We start from the raw sequence: 17,664 nt of genomic DNA, 5'->3' as shown, positions 1-17,664 counted from the left end.
GGAGACAATCAAGGGATAGACAACAAAGAGACTCAACAGAACACAGAAAACTAAATAAACACACAAAAAAACCCAATCACTACAAAATGATGTTTGGAGTTTTCAGTGACATAAATCGCGAGCCAATCAACAGCTGTCAATCAAATGGCTTTGGTGCCGTACCCTGCACAGTGCTGCTAGTATTATCCCTGAAGTAGGTATGAAAATCTGAGAACAGCTGGGCAGAACCGCACCACATCTGCTAATGGAAAATGAATCTGGCCGGGGCGGACCGGAACCGAACCGGTTAGAGGCGGTGTAGTAGAAAACCGCCGTTGACTCAGATTTTAATCGCCTCTGATTCTCTAAGAACTCTGACACATAAAAGAGAAAACATGTGCTACAAGTTCTTTGATAGCTGTAGTAGCTATCGAAGAAGCTACTACTGCTGTTGGCTTTTTAGTCCAACAGAAAATGATTTACTAGATTACCTCCTTTAATGTACCAAAGCACGTGTTTCTAAGTTTGGTCTGATTCTCATGAAAACCATAAAAGATGCATTGCAGTAGCTGTTTATGCATTTATAAGCTGAAAATGTTGGAAGGTCATTTCATGATTTGGAGGATTTTAGTAGAACTTCTAATCAAGGGAAAATTTTCAGATTCCCATTCCAGTATGTTTTCTCTGCTTCATGGAGAAAGCAGCTATGCTGTGGATTCACAGATTCTGTTTCTGTGCTTCTTCCCTGCAGGACGTCATCGCTGGCATCCTGTACAGCATCCTCATCCTCTTCTTGTTTCTCCCTGCGTTGGACATGATTGACAGCTTCAACCTGAGCTGCCGCTACGCTCCGCTGGTCATCGTTTTCATCCCCTTGGCCCTGGCCCTCTTCTCATTCACCCTGGACACCTGGAGCACTTCTCGAGGTGACACGGCTCAGATCCTGGGTGTGGGTGCTGGTGTGGCCCTGGCGTCTCATGTAAACCAGCTCCTAGGTTTGATGCCAGACCTGACGGCTGATCAGCTACCTCTCATGATGCCTACCGTAAGTGGCGGCCTGGTGTGTGGCGCTATGCTGCGGTTGGTTCTGGGAGTGATAGTCCTCGTGGCGATACGGGCCATGATGAAGTCCGTCACCATCCCACTGGTGTGCTGGCTGTTCAAGGTGCCCAGCTCAGACGTGAGGAAGGCCCGTCAACATGTGGAGGTAGAACTCCCATATCGCTACATTGTTTATGGGACCATGGGCTTTAGTGTGCTCTTCCTGGTTCCACTGCTCTTCACCTACGTGGAGAACTCTTAAAAGGATGTAACTTCAGTGCACTGTCAGTCTCCAGCCAGGAATTGGAGAACCAGCATTTCAATACTGTTTTTGCATCTCCATGTAAACCAGACTTTTCCTCTTCAACAGGAAGTTAGGGCCAGAACTGACTGAGATGCATTAAAGCCTGAACACTGAACTCCTTCCTCACTTTCTTAACTTTTCTGCTCTTTTTTCCAACAGACTCAGGTTAGCTCTGGAGCAGGATGAGGGCGAGGGAGTATTTCCTTTAAGTGGCACTGTCTTTTATAAGATTAACCTGTGGAAAGACAAACCTATCTATGTTGGTGTTTTTTACACTGAATATCCACACTGTTGCCTTTTTAAAGACATATTTCAAGAATTTTAATGAGAGGTTTTGCTAAAAGGTTATAAACAGGTAATATGTAACCTGCAGTAGATTGCCTCTGATTATGCCTGTACCTAGTGCTTTCATAGTCATATTGACCATTCAAAGTGCTTCAACATTACAGTCACATTCTCCTTGCAGCACTCCCACATTAACACACCCAACTCTGGATCAGTAGGTAACTTGGGTTGAAGTACTTCCTCCTATGGTCCAGGTGGGGGAACTGTCCTCAAGTACATGCATACAGTCCTAACCTTAGCCACTATGATTAGATCAAAGGCAGACCATGCAGCTTAGCCACGTTTATTTTAACACCTTGTATAATCACGTAAGAATGCTTTTGGCATTCTCACTTCTTAAGATTGTGTTTCTCTTTATTATTATTTTTCAATGTTCCATACATTTTTCTGCACTCAACTAATTCTGCGCTTAACTATTTTTGCTATTGGGTATATATAATTTCAACAATTCCTATATCAAAACGTTCTGCTTCTTCTGGAGCATTTTACTTTTGGTAATTTCAACTATTATACATTTTTGAAATACAATTAAAATTTTTTTTGCAGATTTCAACCCCATTGAAATGCACTGGAATTCTTCAGAATTCCACAAAATTCAGCAAAAACCTTTGCTCTTTTATGAGTCATAACTTCTGCCTACTTCAACTTAAAAGCTCCATTCAACTTTTAAGCAAGACACAATATGTTAACATATCTTCAGATGATACAGCTTTCTGATACCGCTTATGCTTTTTCTAAAATTCCAATTTAAGTTTTATACAGATTTTTGGCCATTGACAGAACTTGGCCAAATGGGGGAATTTTTCTGCCATAATCCAAGAGCACACATTTTCATTCTGAAAGCAAGATTTCATGTCTTTTGTTCTCAAAACTTGTAACACTTTTGCTTACATTTTCATTTTGAAAGCAGGACTTCATGTCTTTCTTAAAACTTGTAATGACTGTACTCAAAACATCTCCATGCTCTCACACTTAGTCTCTGCTCAGAGCAAATCTTTGCTTGCAAAACTCTCTGCTCGCTTGGTGGAATTTTCCTGCCATAATTTAAGAGCATACATATTGAGTCTGAAAACAGGATTTTATGTCTTTTGTTCTCAAAACTTTTAATACTTTTGCTTACATTCTGCTACTGATCGCTAACAGTTACTGATCTTAGGCAGGATTTTGTTCACCCAACCAAAGACAACATAGTCATGACATGATATCTATCATGTGTATCTGTCTTTACACCACTGCATTCGACGCTTTGCATTACACTTGGTGATGTTTGGCTTGGATGCAGCTGGTTACCATGGAAGTCCATTCCATGCCCACCTTTCTAGAGCTAATCTGAAGGCCACATGCAGTTTGAAGGTCAGTAGTGACTGACTCTGCAGAAAGTTGGTGACCTCTTCACACTATGTGCTTCAGCATCTGCTGACCCCGCTCCGTCGGCTTACGTGGCCTACCACTTGGTGGCTGAGTTGCTGTCGTTCCCAAACACTTCCATTTTCTTATAATTCAGCTGACAGTCGACTGTGGAATATTTATGAGCGAGGAAATTTCATCACTGGATTTGTTGCACAGGTGGCATCCTATCACAGTTCCACACTGGAATTCACTGAGCTCCAGAGAGCAAACCATTCTGTTTGTAAAAACAGTCTGCATGCCTAGGTGCTTCATTTATCCACCTGTGGCCATGGAAATGATTGGAACACCTGACTCCCATAATTTGGATGGTTGAGCAAATACCTTTGGCAATATAGTGTATGCACTGCAGGGATTGTGAGTTTGATCTCAGACCATGTTGGTTTTTGTTTGGTTTGTTTAGATTGTGCTTCACAATAGTCTAAACAAACCAAACAAAAGCCAATATGCTCTGTTTTTTTTAATCAGAGCATGTGAAGCACAATCTAAACAGATTTTCACTATATTTAGACTTCTGATAATGCTGTAAAAATAGTGAAAGTTTGTTTGTTCTTTAGAACAACTTTATGAAAATATAACCCTAGTTTTACCTAACATATCTTGTGAAAATGTCAAATGTTTCACCATATCTTCAACCATAAAATGTTAAGTTTATAACTTTCTTGTCACAATCATTTTTGAAAGCCCAGATTAGTTTTGCTGGAGGCTGAGGCTAATGAACAGTCTGAAGGGTGCATAATGTAAGTTTAATCAGTCTCTGTTTAAATAACCATTCAATGTCCTTATAATTATAAATTTTCATTAACATAAATTGCTTTGTTAGTTTTTAGATGGTAGAATTCTGCTTGACTAGAATTTAGCTTCATCCTCTGGGTCCAGCTACTGTAGATTTACACTAAATTAAACCCCAAAAAATCATCTGCCACAGGTAAGATACAGACTGCTAACAGAACCTCACATTAAAAATACTGAACTGTCCCTTTAATACCTCCCGACTCTCTAAAGCTAAATTATCCCTGATGGTTATTTTATAAAGATGTTAAAATTTCAGTTTTAGTATTTCATTAAATGAAACAAAGGCACTTTTAGAAAACTTCCTCATGAATTTCACATGCAATAAAATCCAATAGAAAGGTAAAAAATAACAGATTAAAAACAAACGAGGAAATTACCTTCTCAGACAGGAGAAGCTAAAACTATTTTGTTAATCCACTGAATGTTCAGATGTGGTTCTTTGTTCAAAGAGTTTCCTTTAACTCCTTCTACTCCTTTGACTGAAAACGTTCATGATTGTTTAAGCCCCAACACTGTTTGTGTAGTGTGTATTGGTGTGTTTAAAGACGGTGGTCTTGTATGTCTTACAGAACCTCACATTAAAAATACTGAACTGTTCCTGGTATATATGAAATTTATATATTTAAGGTTCCCTTTAACTGCACATGTGCAGTGGAATCCACCATACAAACTACTGAAGGGCTTTTTCTATTGTTTTGGCTTTTATAGACAACAACCTTCCAGTTTATCACTCTGAGGTAAACTATTACTTCTCCTCCGACACAGTGAAATGTTTCTCCTTCGCCAAGTTTTCCCTCACTTCATTTTTGTGCATAACCACTTTGTCCCTTCCTTTTTCTACTACGTCTCCTTAAACTAATTATTTTCTAACTCAGTTAGAAAATAACTTAGTTAAAATGTTAGTTTAGAAAATAAACTGACATTTTCATATCAGTTTATTTAGCTTAGACACTTCTCCTGAATTTAAATTCAGTTATGTGTGTAATTCAACTGAACACACTCATGAGCTGCCGGGTTTTTTGAAGAGATGTAGGAGGCTCTGAAAATAAATGTTAGATTTCATATTTTAGGGATATACAGAAAAACTGACCAATATGTAAAAAAGATTTAGTTGTTGAAAGTTTGACTAAAACCAAAATGAATACAGCAAACTAAATTCTGCCTAAAAAAAAAAATAAATAATTACGTCTTGCTGATAGATCACCTGTATTTGAATGATCCAGTAGGTTAGTCAAAGTGACCAATTTAGCAGATAGGGTGCGTTCTTTGACACATTGCTCTTTTTGTACCTCAAAAAGCAGGTATGAATGGCACAGAAGTGCAATAGTATGAAATGGAGAAGGGGTGAGCTGAGCAACTCTTGTGGAAAAGGTTTGGAACCTCTCCGTTTTCATATTTGGCAGTTTGATGATTGCTTTTTGCTTTTTCCTGTTAGTATGAACCCTCATGTCCAGTTTAGATCATTTGTGATGAAATACATATCCTGCTTGTATTGAAGATTGGTCCTGCCATAGCTTGAATATAACCTTATATTTCAAATATAAAGAGGGACATTTGTATGAAAATATTACTGTATATAAGTCTGTTGATGGGACTGCAACCCAAAAGAGTGAAATATTTGTACGGCCACAGTCAGTTCAACGTGAAAATATAACCTATGCATACAGGACTTGAGTATGCCACACTGCAAGCTCAGACATATTAGTCAATCAATAAATGGAAACCAAGTTCCAGGAGTTCATCTTCCTGTTAGTGTCAGACTCTAAGATAATGGAGAGAAGGAGGAGGAGACAGCAACTCATAGCTGAAAAAGGAGGGCAAAAACCAGATAGGGTATCTTGCAACATTTTCATTTTCCCAGGTAACATCAGACTGATATCTGCCAAAGGTCATCTTTGGTTGAGAAACAACAGAATTGGTGTATTTGTCACACTGAACAACCACTAATATTGGCTTTACAACCTGACTTTTCTTCTAATGTCATTTATTTGAAAGTTTGTCAAAAAAGGCACAAATGGGATAAACCTGACTTTAATAAACAAACAGTTTCTCAGAGCTACATTTAGCTAACGGGTTGTCTGCTGGTTGGCTAACTGCTAACTGGCTGCTGGCTGGCTGCTGGAGCAGGTAGCTGGGCTAGTTAGCCCCCTGATATCAGCTTGTGGTATTCTGTGAAGAGCAGAACAGCAAAAAGATTGAATATTCTGGACAAAATGAATGTGAAACATCAGCTAATTTTATGAGTGTTGATTCAAAGTTTTACTTAACTGTGTTTATTAAGTAAAAAAAATATATAGACGATATTGTTATAACTTTAATAATTAGTGTTATATTAGCAGCAGAAAGAATATTTGTTGGGTGTGTATGTGGATTGCAAGCAATCAGTCAATATCTGCAAGCAGTCATTATTTAATTGTAAAGTGATTGTATACAATGTCCTTTCATAACAAGAGCAACAATTGACCACTTAAGTGTTAATTATGTGTTTTTGTGTTCCAAAGGTTACGTACATATTTTTATATGAATCTGTAACATTTCAGAAAGTGTCCTACAATCAATTGCTCATTGTCTTTGTTTATAGTAAATTATATTTTTTAATGAAATTATTTAGTTATCAAGGCAGAGCCCAAAACATTTCTGAGATATAGCGAGCATACAGAAAGTTTTTAATAATCTATTTCCTCAATTATTAAATCTTATTAGAATGTTTGATCTTTTATTCTGCTTTGCACTGTTTAATTTGTTTTTAAATCAGTAAAACATTCCTGTCATTGAATGGCATTTTGGGGTTCCCATGTACATTGATGAGACTCCCAGATAAACATGTCATGTGTTGATTCTATTTTATTTTTATTTTTTTCAATAAAAAATTTTGAAAAATAAAAATATGTTTTTCCTAGCCTCATTACATACCTTCCAGTTTAAGAAAACATCCAGAGCAACCAGAGGGCTAAAGAGTTCCCAGCAGAATGTTTCCATGTCTGTGTCCTTTGTGTTCCAACCAACATCATATTATAAAACTGTGCTATAGTTATATAAATGTTTGTTACAAATAGTTTAGTTTAGAAAATTCTGTTGCTATAATAATTTTGAAATAATTTACTTAAAATGTGTTCTAACACATCGGTTTATGGTGATGATCATATGTACATACCTCCATTTAATAGTCTTGGCTACAAATAACAAAGTAATAATAACCTTTATTGTCATTATAGAAACCATGTAATGAAATTACATGCGCTATAACAAAATTGGGTGATAAATGGCACTAGGTGGCATTTAATGCCCATATGGGTATTGGGTATGAACTATTCTTCAGTCTGTTTGTCCTTGTTTTAATGCTCCTGTACCTGCAGCCAGATGGCAGCAGTTGGAATAAATTGTGTCAAGGATGTGAAGAGGCTTTTAAAATGTTCCCGGTTTCCCTGAGACAGCAGGATCTATGGAGTTCTTCAAGAGATGGCAGAGAGCAGCCAATGGTCTTCTGGGCAGATTTTATGATACTCTGGAGAATCTCCCTCTGTGCTACTGTGCAGCTGGAGAACCACACACAGAGACAATAGCAGATGATGCTTTCATCAGAGTATCAGTAGAAGGACACCAGCAGGTTTTGAGAAATATTGTTTCTCCTGAGGACTCTCAGGAAATAGAGTCTCTGCTGGGCCTTCTTTGCCAGTTCTGCTGTGTTTACATCACAGGCCAGATTATCCATGATACGAACTCCCAGGAAACAGAAGTTTGACATCCTCTCCACCCCGTCTCTGCAGATGTATAGTGGTTGAATGTCTCCTTTATTTCTAAAATCCAGTATGATCTCGTTGGTGTTGGCTGTGTTTTGGATCAAGTTGTTATCTGTGCACCACACTGTATGTTGCTCCCCCTTGTTCCTGTTGGCAGATTCATCCCCCCTGAGATGAGACCCACTACAGTTGTGTCGTCTGCAAATTTCAACAAGTGTGCCACTTTGGTGAACTTATACATAATCATGTGTATGGTGTGGCAGCATCATCCTCTGGATGTTTATGGAGCTAAATACAGAACAATCCTGGAGGAAAACCTATTAGAAACTAGAGACTGGGATGGAGGTTCTCCTCCCAGGAGGACAATGACCCTAAGCATACAGCCAAGGCTAAAATAGAATGAAACATTGTACTATAGAATCAAAGCATATTCATACATTAGAATGGTCAAATTAAAATATTCAAAAATAATATATATTTTTCCCATTTTTTTTCTTCCTTTTAGCACCTGCTATCTCTCAGGTTGAAGAGAAAGCAGATCGTGATGCAAAAATACTTGGGATCTGTTTTTGCCACTGTTGTCAGTTCTTCTAGTTCTCCACCAGATGGAGTCAGGGAGCACGGCTGGTTTGATTAGCTGCACCAGGTGTGCTTCTGCACACCTGCAAATCATCTACCTTCATTGAATGGAGCTTAAGAAGAGTCTGCTGCCAGTCCTTTGATGTAGTGTTAATCTTCAGTGGTAATGTCAGGGCCACTGAGCACCTTGTGTTACTAACCTTCTTTGCTCTCCTTTTTCCTGAGACTTACCTTAAAGGTCATTCCTGATGAAACTCTGGATTCTATTGCAGTTCATTCCCCAGCTGACTCAGTCACCTGCAAACCTCTAGCTAATTCAAAGTCAAGACCTAAATCTAACAGAGAATCTGTGGCGAGACTTGAAAACTAATGTTCACACGCTCCATCCAGTTAGACTGAGCTTGGACTATTGTGCAAAGAATAATAGGCAAAATAGACACTTTATAATTCAGCTGTATATTTAAAGTGAACATATTGAGCAAAGGTTTATTGCAAAGCTCCCAGTAAATAAAAAACATCAATATAAATACAATAAAAAAATTTATGTGAGTTTAGTGGTCTTATGATATGAGGCATGAAGTTGTTGTGGGATCTGATTGTTCTGCATTTGAAGCTACTGAATCTTTTCCAAGATGGCAGCAGGGAGAACAAGCCATACTGAGGGTGGAGGAAGGATCTTTATGATTGGCTGAGCCCTGGACAGGCAGCGACTGAGTGGTGTCAAGGATGGAAGGAAGCTCAGTCTTGATGACTCTCTCATCTGTCCTCGCCACTGTCTTTACATTGCCAGTCAGAGGTTATAAGGTGGATATATGCCCCAAACCAGACTGAGATATCGCTGTCTGTTGTCTCTCTGGAGAAAGGGATAAGGATTGGAGAGAGGAGGTTTGATCTTCTCATCTGATATAAAAAGTGCAGACATTGCAGAGCTCTCTTCACAGGCCAGAAGAGAGTTACCAGAGAGTTTGGAATGACCAGGTCAAAGTGTCAGTGATCTGTATCCTCAGGAATTTAATGCTGCTGACCTACCCCACTGCAGCATCAATGATGAGGAGGGGGAACCTCATGCTTATCGCATGTCCCTTAATCCAGTGTTTGGTCCTCAAGGTACAGTGCCCTGCATGTTTTAGGTATTCCTTCAGTCCAGTTGATTTCAATTGATGACTGATTAACAGGCGTTTGTTGAACTGCAATCAGTTGAATCAGACACATGTAAGCAGGGAAACCACTAAAACATGTAGGACAATGTGCCTTGAGTACCAGGGTTGGAAAACACTGCCCTAATCAATGGACTGTGTTGTGTGACGCCAGCATCTCCACCCTAACCAGAGTGGTACGGTACATCCTACAAGCATGTATGCTGAAGTATTCCTGATTCTCTGAAGACCAGGTTCACACTTGCAGCTCCTTCATCTTATAGAGCCAAGGACTTTCCTGGAGAAAGATTACAAAGCCAACTGTTCCATTCATTCTGGATATGTCATTTGCTGTATAATTATGATAAAATGCTCCCCATCTTCCCCCCGATTATGTTTAGATTTATTGAGAAAATAGGACAGTTGTAAACTTGAATGTAAACCACCCCATGCATAGTTTTTTTTACACTAAGACTGAAAGAAGTTCAAAGTTATTATCATAAAGTACAGTGCACTCACTTTGTTACTATGTCATGTTTTATTAAGTCCTACTTTGAGGACATTTACAGTTACTTTCCCAGTTTTAGGGTCACAAACTGAAATGTATGTGAACTGTTCTTCATAAAACTGTACAGCAGGTGCTGTTTTGTTAGCATTTTTTGAGCATCATGCATGGCTGAAGGGGGCTGAAGGGTGCTGAAGCAGTTATTAGGTGAATATGATGTTGCTGGGAAAAGAGTCAGCTGCTCTACAGTAATGTACATAGATGAGGCTCTATTTCTTCTGGATGACTGCCCTTCTTGGACTCCATATTGGTGTTACTGATTCTGCAGGTGCTGCGTAGCCACCTCGCTCTTCTTGAAGGAGGATTTAACGGTATTTTCCCGCTTTGCAGTGGTTTAGTGGACCAGTTCCCCTCTCGCCATTGATTACTTTCAAACTAACAAACAAATTTAAAAAAGAGAAATGCGACTTGGATGTAACGTGTAATGCTTTATAGAAATGTAGTGAAGTAGAAAGTACAGATACCTACTGTAAAATGTAGTGGAGAAAAAGTTGAAAGTATCCACGATTGAATCTACTTAAGTAAAGTACAGATACATGAAAAATGTACATAAGTACAATAACATCCCACCACTGATCAAAGTAGGCAGCAAAATCCTTGTGCCTGGTGAATCTACAGTTGGTGAGGATCTGGTCACCATAGTGATGCCTCCCTTCACTATGGACTCAGAGCCTAGGAGTGTCTGACAAGATTGATGTCTCTGATTTGGGCACCGCAGCCTTCCAAAGTAATGAAACACAACCCAAGCTGTTGCAAATAATACAGACATTTGCTGCAGTGTGCTTCTGTGTCTCTCTGCATGTTCCATCTGTAGGCTTGGCTTCTCAATGGAAATCTCAAAGCAATCTAGACTCTATGGAACTTAGGGAATTTGTTCCTACTGTCTGTTGAGAGTGTCTTGAAGATGTTCTCTCTTTGCAGCTTGGCAGACATTCTGGCTTCTTCATGCTGGACAGATTAGCGACTGTCAAACTTGTGTTTTGTTTCAAATGTAGTGTGAAGCAATACAAATCTGTTGGATGGGATGTTTGATTTACAGACTGGACATCTGTAAATCAAACATCTACACCTGTGTAATATTTGGATTTCATTTCATCTCCATTTCTTATGGTGTCACTGGAATGTGCAGGGTCCAGTTGTCTGTGCAGTCTTCATCCCCACCAGGTTTTGTTTGTCATGGAGATTTAGTCAGTTTCTTCCTCCAGAATTTTATTCCAGTTTCCAAGTTTCAGCAGATAAATTGTTAATAAGGGAAACATATAAACTGCCTGTTTCATCTTTATCTTCCTCTGTCACTAACATTACTTTTTTGAAGTTGTTTAAACTAGCAAAAAAAAAAAAAAAAAAAAAACTAGACTTGTTACACCCCTAGTAAAATTCAGGTGTGTAATAAGATTAAAGAAAGGTTTTTGTTTTTTCTTGACTCTGGATTAAACCATCTCTGACACCCAATATCTTGCATACTCAGAATTCAGCTTAATTCAGTTCAGCCTTATCTGTATATTAGCTTCAAACACAAGTGAAACCCAGAGTGCTGAAAAAGCAAATCCTTGAGTTTAGTGCTCATGTGGAGTGGGTAGCAATAAGTCAGTCTTTAATAAGCTGTTGATGGTTTTGTTTGTCATCAGAAGTACTTTGTACAGAATTCTGACTTTTACAGAAAGCCACGGTCACAAAAGGACTTAAATAGAACTTCTTGAACCTAACCCTAACCCAGCTATAATTGTATTGTAGAAATTTAGTTTACAGGTTAAAAATGCATACACTAGGTTAAAACTGCATCAGCTGATGAGGCTCCTCATTTTTGAAATACAGTCAAAGGAGGCAATTTTGGAGACAAATTTAATAGATTTGTCATATTAAATAATTTGGTCAAAAATAACTCCAAGGTTACCAGTAGAAGCTATTATAAAACTTTTACATGTAAGCACTACTTAATAAAGTCATCAAATAGAAAATCAGTCAGTTTGTTTTCCTTAGATCTAGTTTTCTTGTCTATGAAGGGGTGTCCACATTTTTTGTTTGCATATAACAGCTGAAGCCAAGTGGTTACAATGGAATTAATTTCAGTGAAGCAGAATTGAGAGGTTTTAATACAAACGCAAGCCACACTTTTCAGATTTTTGGTGTTAAAAAATGAGAAACAAAATATAAATGTTCTTCCACTCTACAACTATGCATTTTTTATATTGGTGTGTCACATAAAATTCTTACAAATCTTTGTCATTTGTGTTTGTGACATGATTAAAAATGAATAAGTTCAACAAATATTAATGAATAGTTTTGCGGGACATGTATGAGCGACCTTACGCAGAGCGGTTGACTATTCGGTCTCTCCACACTGCTTTCCGCCCCGGTCTTTTTCGTGTCCCTTCTCCTCCACCTAACCAGCGGGATCGGAGATTCTATCCCTCTTCCTTTATTGGCAAGCTCATTGGACCAATCATAAGATTCGACACTGCGCAGTGTAGCCAATCGCCGTCGTCTGCTGTCCTACACCCGTCTAGCACGTTCATGTGCGTTTATGTAATGTGTGCCATGGTCTGGACCCAGCAGTGTTGACAATAGGCTGAGAAGAAACAACCCTGAATCGACAACGAGCAACGGAAAACACGACAAATTCAGGGTGTTGTTTGAGACGTAGAGTTTAACCGGTAACGGGAATGTTTTAGCGTTAATCTAATCGTTGCGTAGAGCCGTGTTTTATTCTTATCGGTAGTTTAAGGATTTTCCATTTGGATGGAAAACTGCTTGTGGGTTTGGCTGTTTTAGGCCGAGATTTTGCTGCTGGGGAGAGGCTGTTTGCACCGAGCTGGAGGCAGCCGCACAGTTAGCCTGACAGTTATCCCGACACAAGACAAGTCTCCGCCACAGTCTTCACTGCAAGCTGTGGAGGATCAAGACGAAGTACAACGACGGAAGAGGTTCCAACCAGTCTTGCTCAGGTCGGGACTCGGGTCAGGACTCGGAACGGTGTGTGTGTCTTCCAGCCCGGTCACTCTGTGCAGTGTGTGAGCTGTAGCTAACATTTGCATCATTAGCTCTGTCCCTGTATTTACATCCGGGATGATGGGTGATCGCCCGAGCCCGCCCAGGTAATGTTATCTCACCAACACACATTTAAATTCAGATTTGATATAGTTCCTGTTTTGAGCCTGTTCGTTGTGTTCCTTTAGCTGGCTGCTCTCAAAGCTAGCTGCCGCTGCTCGCGTTTAAACTACAGCTACACGCTCAACTTAGGCTAGCTCCCGGTAGCTGGCGTGCTAACTGTGGCTAATGACCTAAGATATTTTTTATTAAGCGAGCTTAAGCCTTTTTATTAATATTTTGCTCTGTCTGAATATGTAAAACATTTAAATATGGCTCTGCTCTGGTCCACGTTTAAGCAGCTTACGGGCACTTATGCGATTTTCTGTGCAAGGTAATTTTTAAGCTAACGATCCTAGCGAGCTAACACTTGGCTAATGCGCTGTCAAGTTTGCTCCTGCAGGCCCAATACGGCCAAACTGACGCCTGGCATCTAACGGCTTAATTTCTGACCCCGTGTACAACACGAACTACTTTGCTGTTCCAGCTCAAGATGGAAGATGTACATTCTTGCTGCTGTTTGGGTCGGTTTTACGTTACATTTTGGGCTTTCCCGTAAGTCTGATCTTGGAACAACGTTCTGTTCTCTAACCAAGTTCTCCCAAGCTGCATTGTTCAAAGGTTCAAACATAATTTCTAGATGAGATCAAGACACCAGAACATCTAGTTTTAATCATGTTAGCAACATTTTCGAGAGGTTTTTTTTTTTAAATGTCTAAACAAGCAATTTCATGTGAAAGAACAATGAATGAAAGTTTGAAGGATACAGAGATTTACTGATTAACAAGCCGGAAAAAAATTTCTGAAATTTTTTGTTAATTTTACATTGAAATTTGTGACTAGTTATCAAGATTCACCGTTTTTCATTTTTCCACACATCGCCATGAACAACTGAATAAACCTTTGATAAAATAAAATGCCAGTTAGCTGTCTTTTATATGCCGCATTGGACCAAACCTCAGTTACAATGCTATAAAAAAAAGTATTTTCTCTCTTAGAGCTTTTATGTTTTTATTTTCCATTAGCAAGTCTTAATTAATAAACAGGATCCATGCAAACCTTGGCCTGAGTTAAAATGTAAAAGTTGTGGGACACTTGTGGCTCAGCTGGAAGAGTAGTTGGACCGAAATCTAGTGATCTTGATTCCAGCTTCTTCCATCACTTGTCAGTGTGCTCTTGGTTAAAACATGTGTAACTTGCTGAACTATGTATGCTGTATGGTTCTGAGGCAGGCAGCAGAATTGTGAGTGTAAAACAACAAAAGCAAAACATTGCTCCATCTGACTAGGAAAAAACACAATGAGAATTCAGGTTATAATTTTTCTAGTTGAATCATGATTGCAAAAACACAAAAGGTTTTTTTATTTGTTTTTAGTGCACATATGTTGGTACCCTTGAAATAAGACAAAACTAACTTGCCAGTAACTTTTCAGAAAGCTGTAAGAGCTTATTTTAAGTAAAAATGAAAAAAAAAATTAATTCATGAAGTACTAATTTCACTGGCAGATTATTTAATTTCTAAGAAGATACTTTCTAGAGATGCTCCAATCAGATTTTTGGCTGCTGATTCCGATCACTGCCGATCACTTGGATTGGTTGTTAATTTTTTTTCCTTTGCGTTAGGTGTAAATGCTACTATCGGATCTGGCAAAATCAAAAAATGATCTGATAATAAATTAACCTAATTTAGACATAGAACATGCAAAATACTTGCAGGCACAATACAGCAGCTGTTCAGTCAAAAGGACAACTGAAAAACCTGCAATAAGTAATCAGTCTTTAACAGTAAAGTTCTCAGTACCCTAAATTATACATGAGTCAAATAAATCTCGCAACACTGCCTATATCAAATAATGTCGAGTAAAAACGGAAATATTCATTCAAAGTCAAATGCAGGTTGCATCAAAATAAACAGTCCTGAGTTACTAAATCAAAACTTCCTGAGAACACGGCTAGCTGATTAATGCTGGTTCTGATTGTCTGTTTCTGACTGAGTAATTCTGCAGAATGCCAGGAGGAGGCCGAGGAGACTGATTATTTTCAGAGATTATCTGTCTTATGTTAGAACATAGCGAAAGTTTTAATGCGTATGTAAAATCTTTTGTTTAATTTAATGCTGCAGTTTTAAGCAGATGTTTGGTGTGAGAGTTCACTGCCGGATGGAGTTTGACTGGAACTCCATATGTGAAATATTACTACCCGTAGCGTGTAGCGGCGGTCCAACTGTGAGAGCAAAACCAGTGTCTTACACCGCTAGCTCGTTGACTTAAATTATTTTTTGGGTTATTTGTTTAGCTTTTTGACAGCCTTTCTAATCCGGGTGAATGTTAGTAGTTGTGCGCTGCTTTACCTGCTGACTGACCAATCCGGATGTCTTTTTGTTTGTTTTTTTTCCTGCAGTGAGCCTCGATATACCCGTACTCTGTCAAGTGTTATTTTTTTAAATGTCATATTAGATTCGGTGTGCTGATGCAGGTGTGAGGTAATTTTCCGCCGCAACACACAAACTTCCCTCATTCACTCAGAGCGTTAGGATTTGCTGCTGTGCGCTTGCGCAGTGTAAAGAAAAGGGGGAATCAGCTGCACACGCAGACTGCGAAGTGAGATACAGGCGATTTGTTTTGGTGATTGGCAACAAGAGACGGTGATTGGTGATCACCTATCATACACATTTTCACGGAAATCGGCCAATTATGATCGGTGGCCGATTGATCGGCACACCTCTAATATTTTCCCAATGCTATAAGCAAAATAATCAGCCAGTGGAGCTAGTACTTTTTCATCAATATCGAGTCATTTTTGACTTAAAACAAGCTCCAATATCAAAAAGTTACCTGCAAGCTAGCCTGGTAAAAAACAGCCCTTTCTACACGTTGCTTCTTCCAGAGGATCTGGGCTCTAAGCTTCTGAGAAATGATTGGTTCCTGGAGGAGTGGACTGTGTTGAGGCTTTAAATCTTACACAATTATGTTTGCCTGTGACATGTAATGCACCAGTTTGCCACTATGAAGCTTACCGGAAGTTGCCTATGCTGTAAACAACCATCCTCCAGAAGAGCCAATCCAAACGAGGCGGCTGTCAACGTTAATTCAGTATCTGGAAGTGTGGCCAACATGAAGTGAACACCTTTGTTCATTTCCTCCGCTGCCATTTCTAAAACTACAGGCAGACTACTAATCTAAAACAGCACAGAAAAACAATATCAACGTTCACAATGTCTCCTTCTGTCTACTCATTGGCCCGTCAAAAATCACCTGGAGATAATCCAAGTTAGGGGGAGAAAGCCCAGGCTCTATGCTGGAGGTGCGAATTTTTTTTCTAGCAGAATTGCACATGAAGGCAATGGTCATTCTGCTTGTGAACTAGTTTTGTGTTATCCCAAGAGAAAGTCCTCCAGGAGTTCATTGACTCATTCAGGGTGTAAAGCTCTGCAGAACTCACTACCTCTGCTAAGGTCAGAGGTCATGATTCAACAATAAGAGAGAAACTGGGCAACATGGCCTCTAACTGTGATACTGCTGCTGAAAATTGTGTTATTGATTACTTCTGATCCTGATTGTTTGGTCCTTACCTTTGGTATTGCTCTGAGCTTTAGTATCTGAGGCACAGAAAAGTGAATTGGAGATATGAGGTCAATTCAATTGGGCAGACATGTTACCAATATGCAACGTGGGAAGGCATGACTCTTTACGGCCCACCAGATATGGCGTCCAAGTAATCCTTTTGGAGCTGTGATTAATCTGCACAGTAATATTGTGATGACCAGTGTGATTTCATATGTTGTTCAGTAATAATTTGGTTCTGGTTTGTGTCTGGTCCCAGGTGGTCTGGGGTGGGTCTGAATAGGCCTGTCACAGTAGCAAATTTTGCTGGATGATAAATCATCCCAGTAATTATTTTGATAATATAATGTGGGAACACATTTTCAAGTATCAATAAACTTAAAATTAATGAACATTTAACATTGGAACTGAAAGAAATTTTAAATGCCATAAATAAACAAAACAGGGCAAATTGAAAAGTGTCAACTGTCACCCAGTTCTTGGAAGAGAAAAAAGAGAAACAATATTTCATGCAAATAGAAATTGAGAGTTTTAATTTAGCATTTGATAAATTGATTTATTGCTTACTGTGACAGGGCTGGGTCTGGTCTAGGTTGGATCTGATCTGGTCTGGTCTGGGTCTGGGCCGTCTCATGCTGTGGATCTGGCCTTTGAGAGTATGTCTAAAAGCAGACATTGTTTAATTGTTGGGCGCTGCAGAAGCCTTTAACCTGACTCACAGTTAAGTTCAGATTTGATGTCAAGACTGTAGCTTCTCAAATAATCTGATGTGAACTTTGACTCTTGTGATAGAAACCAGGCTGTCGGACTGTGGACCCTGTAGTACTCTATATTGGCTGTTTTCCCTTTCCTGTTCCTTTTTATTTCCTCGCTGTGCCCCCAAACCCCACCCCCAGCCCACCTACCAGTTGTTTTATTGGTCAGTTTGTGTATAACATGTAATAGACACCATAACAATTGATATAGACAGTCTAAAGTGGGAACACCTTTTGCCCCAGACTGCTAGACTTCAAACGTCAGAGGGTTGAGTTATTTCTGGAGAGAGATTGCTAAGGGGCGTGGCCTCTTCGCCCTTAAAATCTAAAGTTTAGTACTTTTTTTTTTTCTGGGTTTCACTTGGAAA

The 17,664-nt window shown here is 39.2% G+C and overlaps 2 protein-coding genes across 5 annotated transcripts in view; both read left to right on the top strand.

Moving 5' to 3' along the window:
- LOC116709640 (sphingosine-1-phosphate phosphatase 1-like) overlaps positions 1 to 5,827 on the top strand; it is a 35,880-nt gene extending 30,053 nt beyond the window's left edge. Inside the window, exon 3 of the mRNA XM_032548294.1 lies at positions 731 to 5,827. Within this exon, the coding sequence (XP_032404185.1) occupies positions 731 to 1,282 (552 nt within the window). The 3' untranslated portion in view covers positions 1,283 to 5,827. The remainder of the gene's footprint in view (positions 1 to 730) is intronic.
- A 6,587-nt stretch (positions 5,828 to 12,414) lies between these two features.
- LOC116709639 (serine/threonine-protein phosphatase 2A 56 kDa regulatory subunit epsilon isoform) overlaps positions 12,415 to 17,664 on the top strand; it is a 47,078-nt gene continuing 41,828 nt past the window's right edge. For 2 of the 4 annotated variants that reach the window (XM_032548291.1, XM_032548292.1), the window contains exon 1: positions 12,415 to 12,864. Coding sequence is in view for 2 of the 4 variants with exons in the window: in XM_032548290.1 (XP_032404181.1) it covers positions 12,958 to 12,986 (29 nt within the window). In the remaining 2 variants the exon portion in view is untranslated. Of the gene's footprint in view, positions 12,987 to 17,664 lie in introns of all 4 variants that reach the window. The other 2 variants (XM_032548290.1, XM_032548289.1) reach the window with 1 other exon arrangement.

This window comes from Xiphophorus hellerii, chromosome 19, assembly GCF_003331165.1.
Source record: "Xiphophorus hellerii strain 12219 chromosome 19, Xiphophorus_hellerii-4.1, whole genome shotgun sequence".
Taxonomy (NCBI): domain Eukaryota; kingdom Metazoa; phylum Chordata; class Actinopteri; order Cyprinodontiformes; family Poeciliidae; genus Xiphophorus; species Xiphophorus hellerii.
The sequence above is the reverse complement of the archived record's forward strand: the minus strand, read 5'-3'. Positions and strand labels throughout refer to the sequence as shown.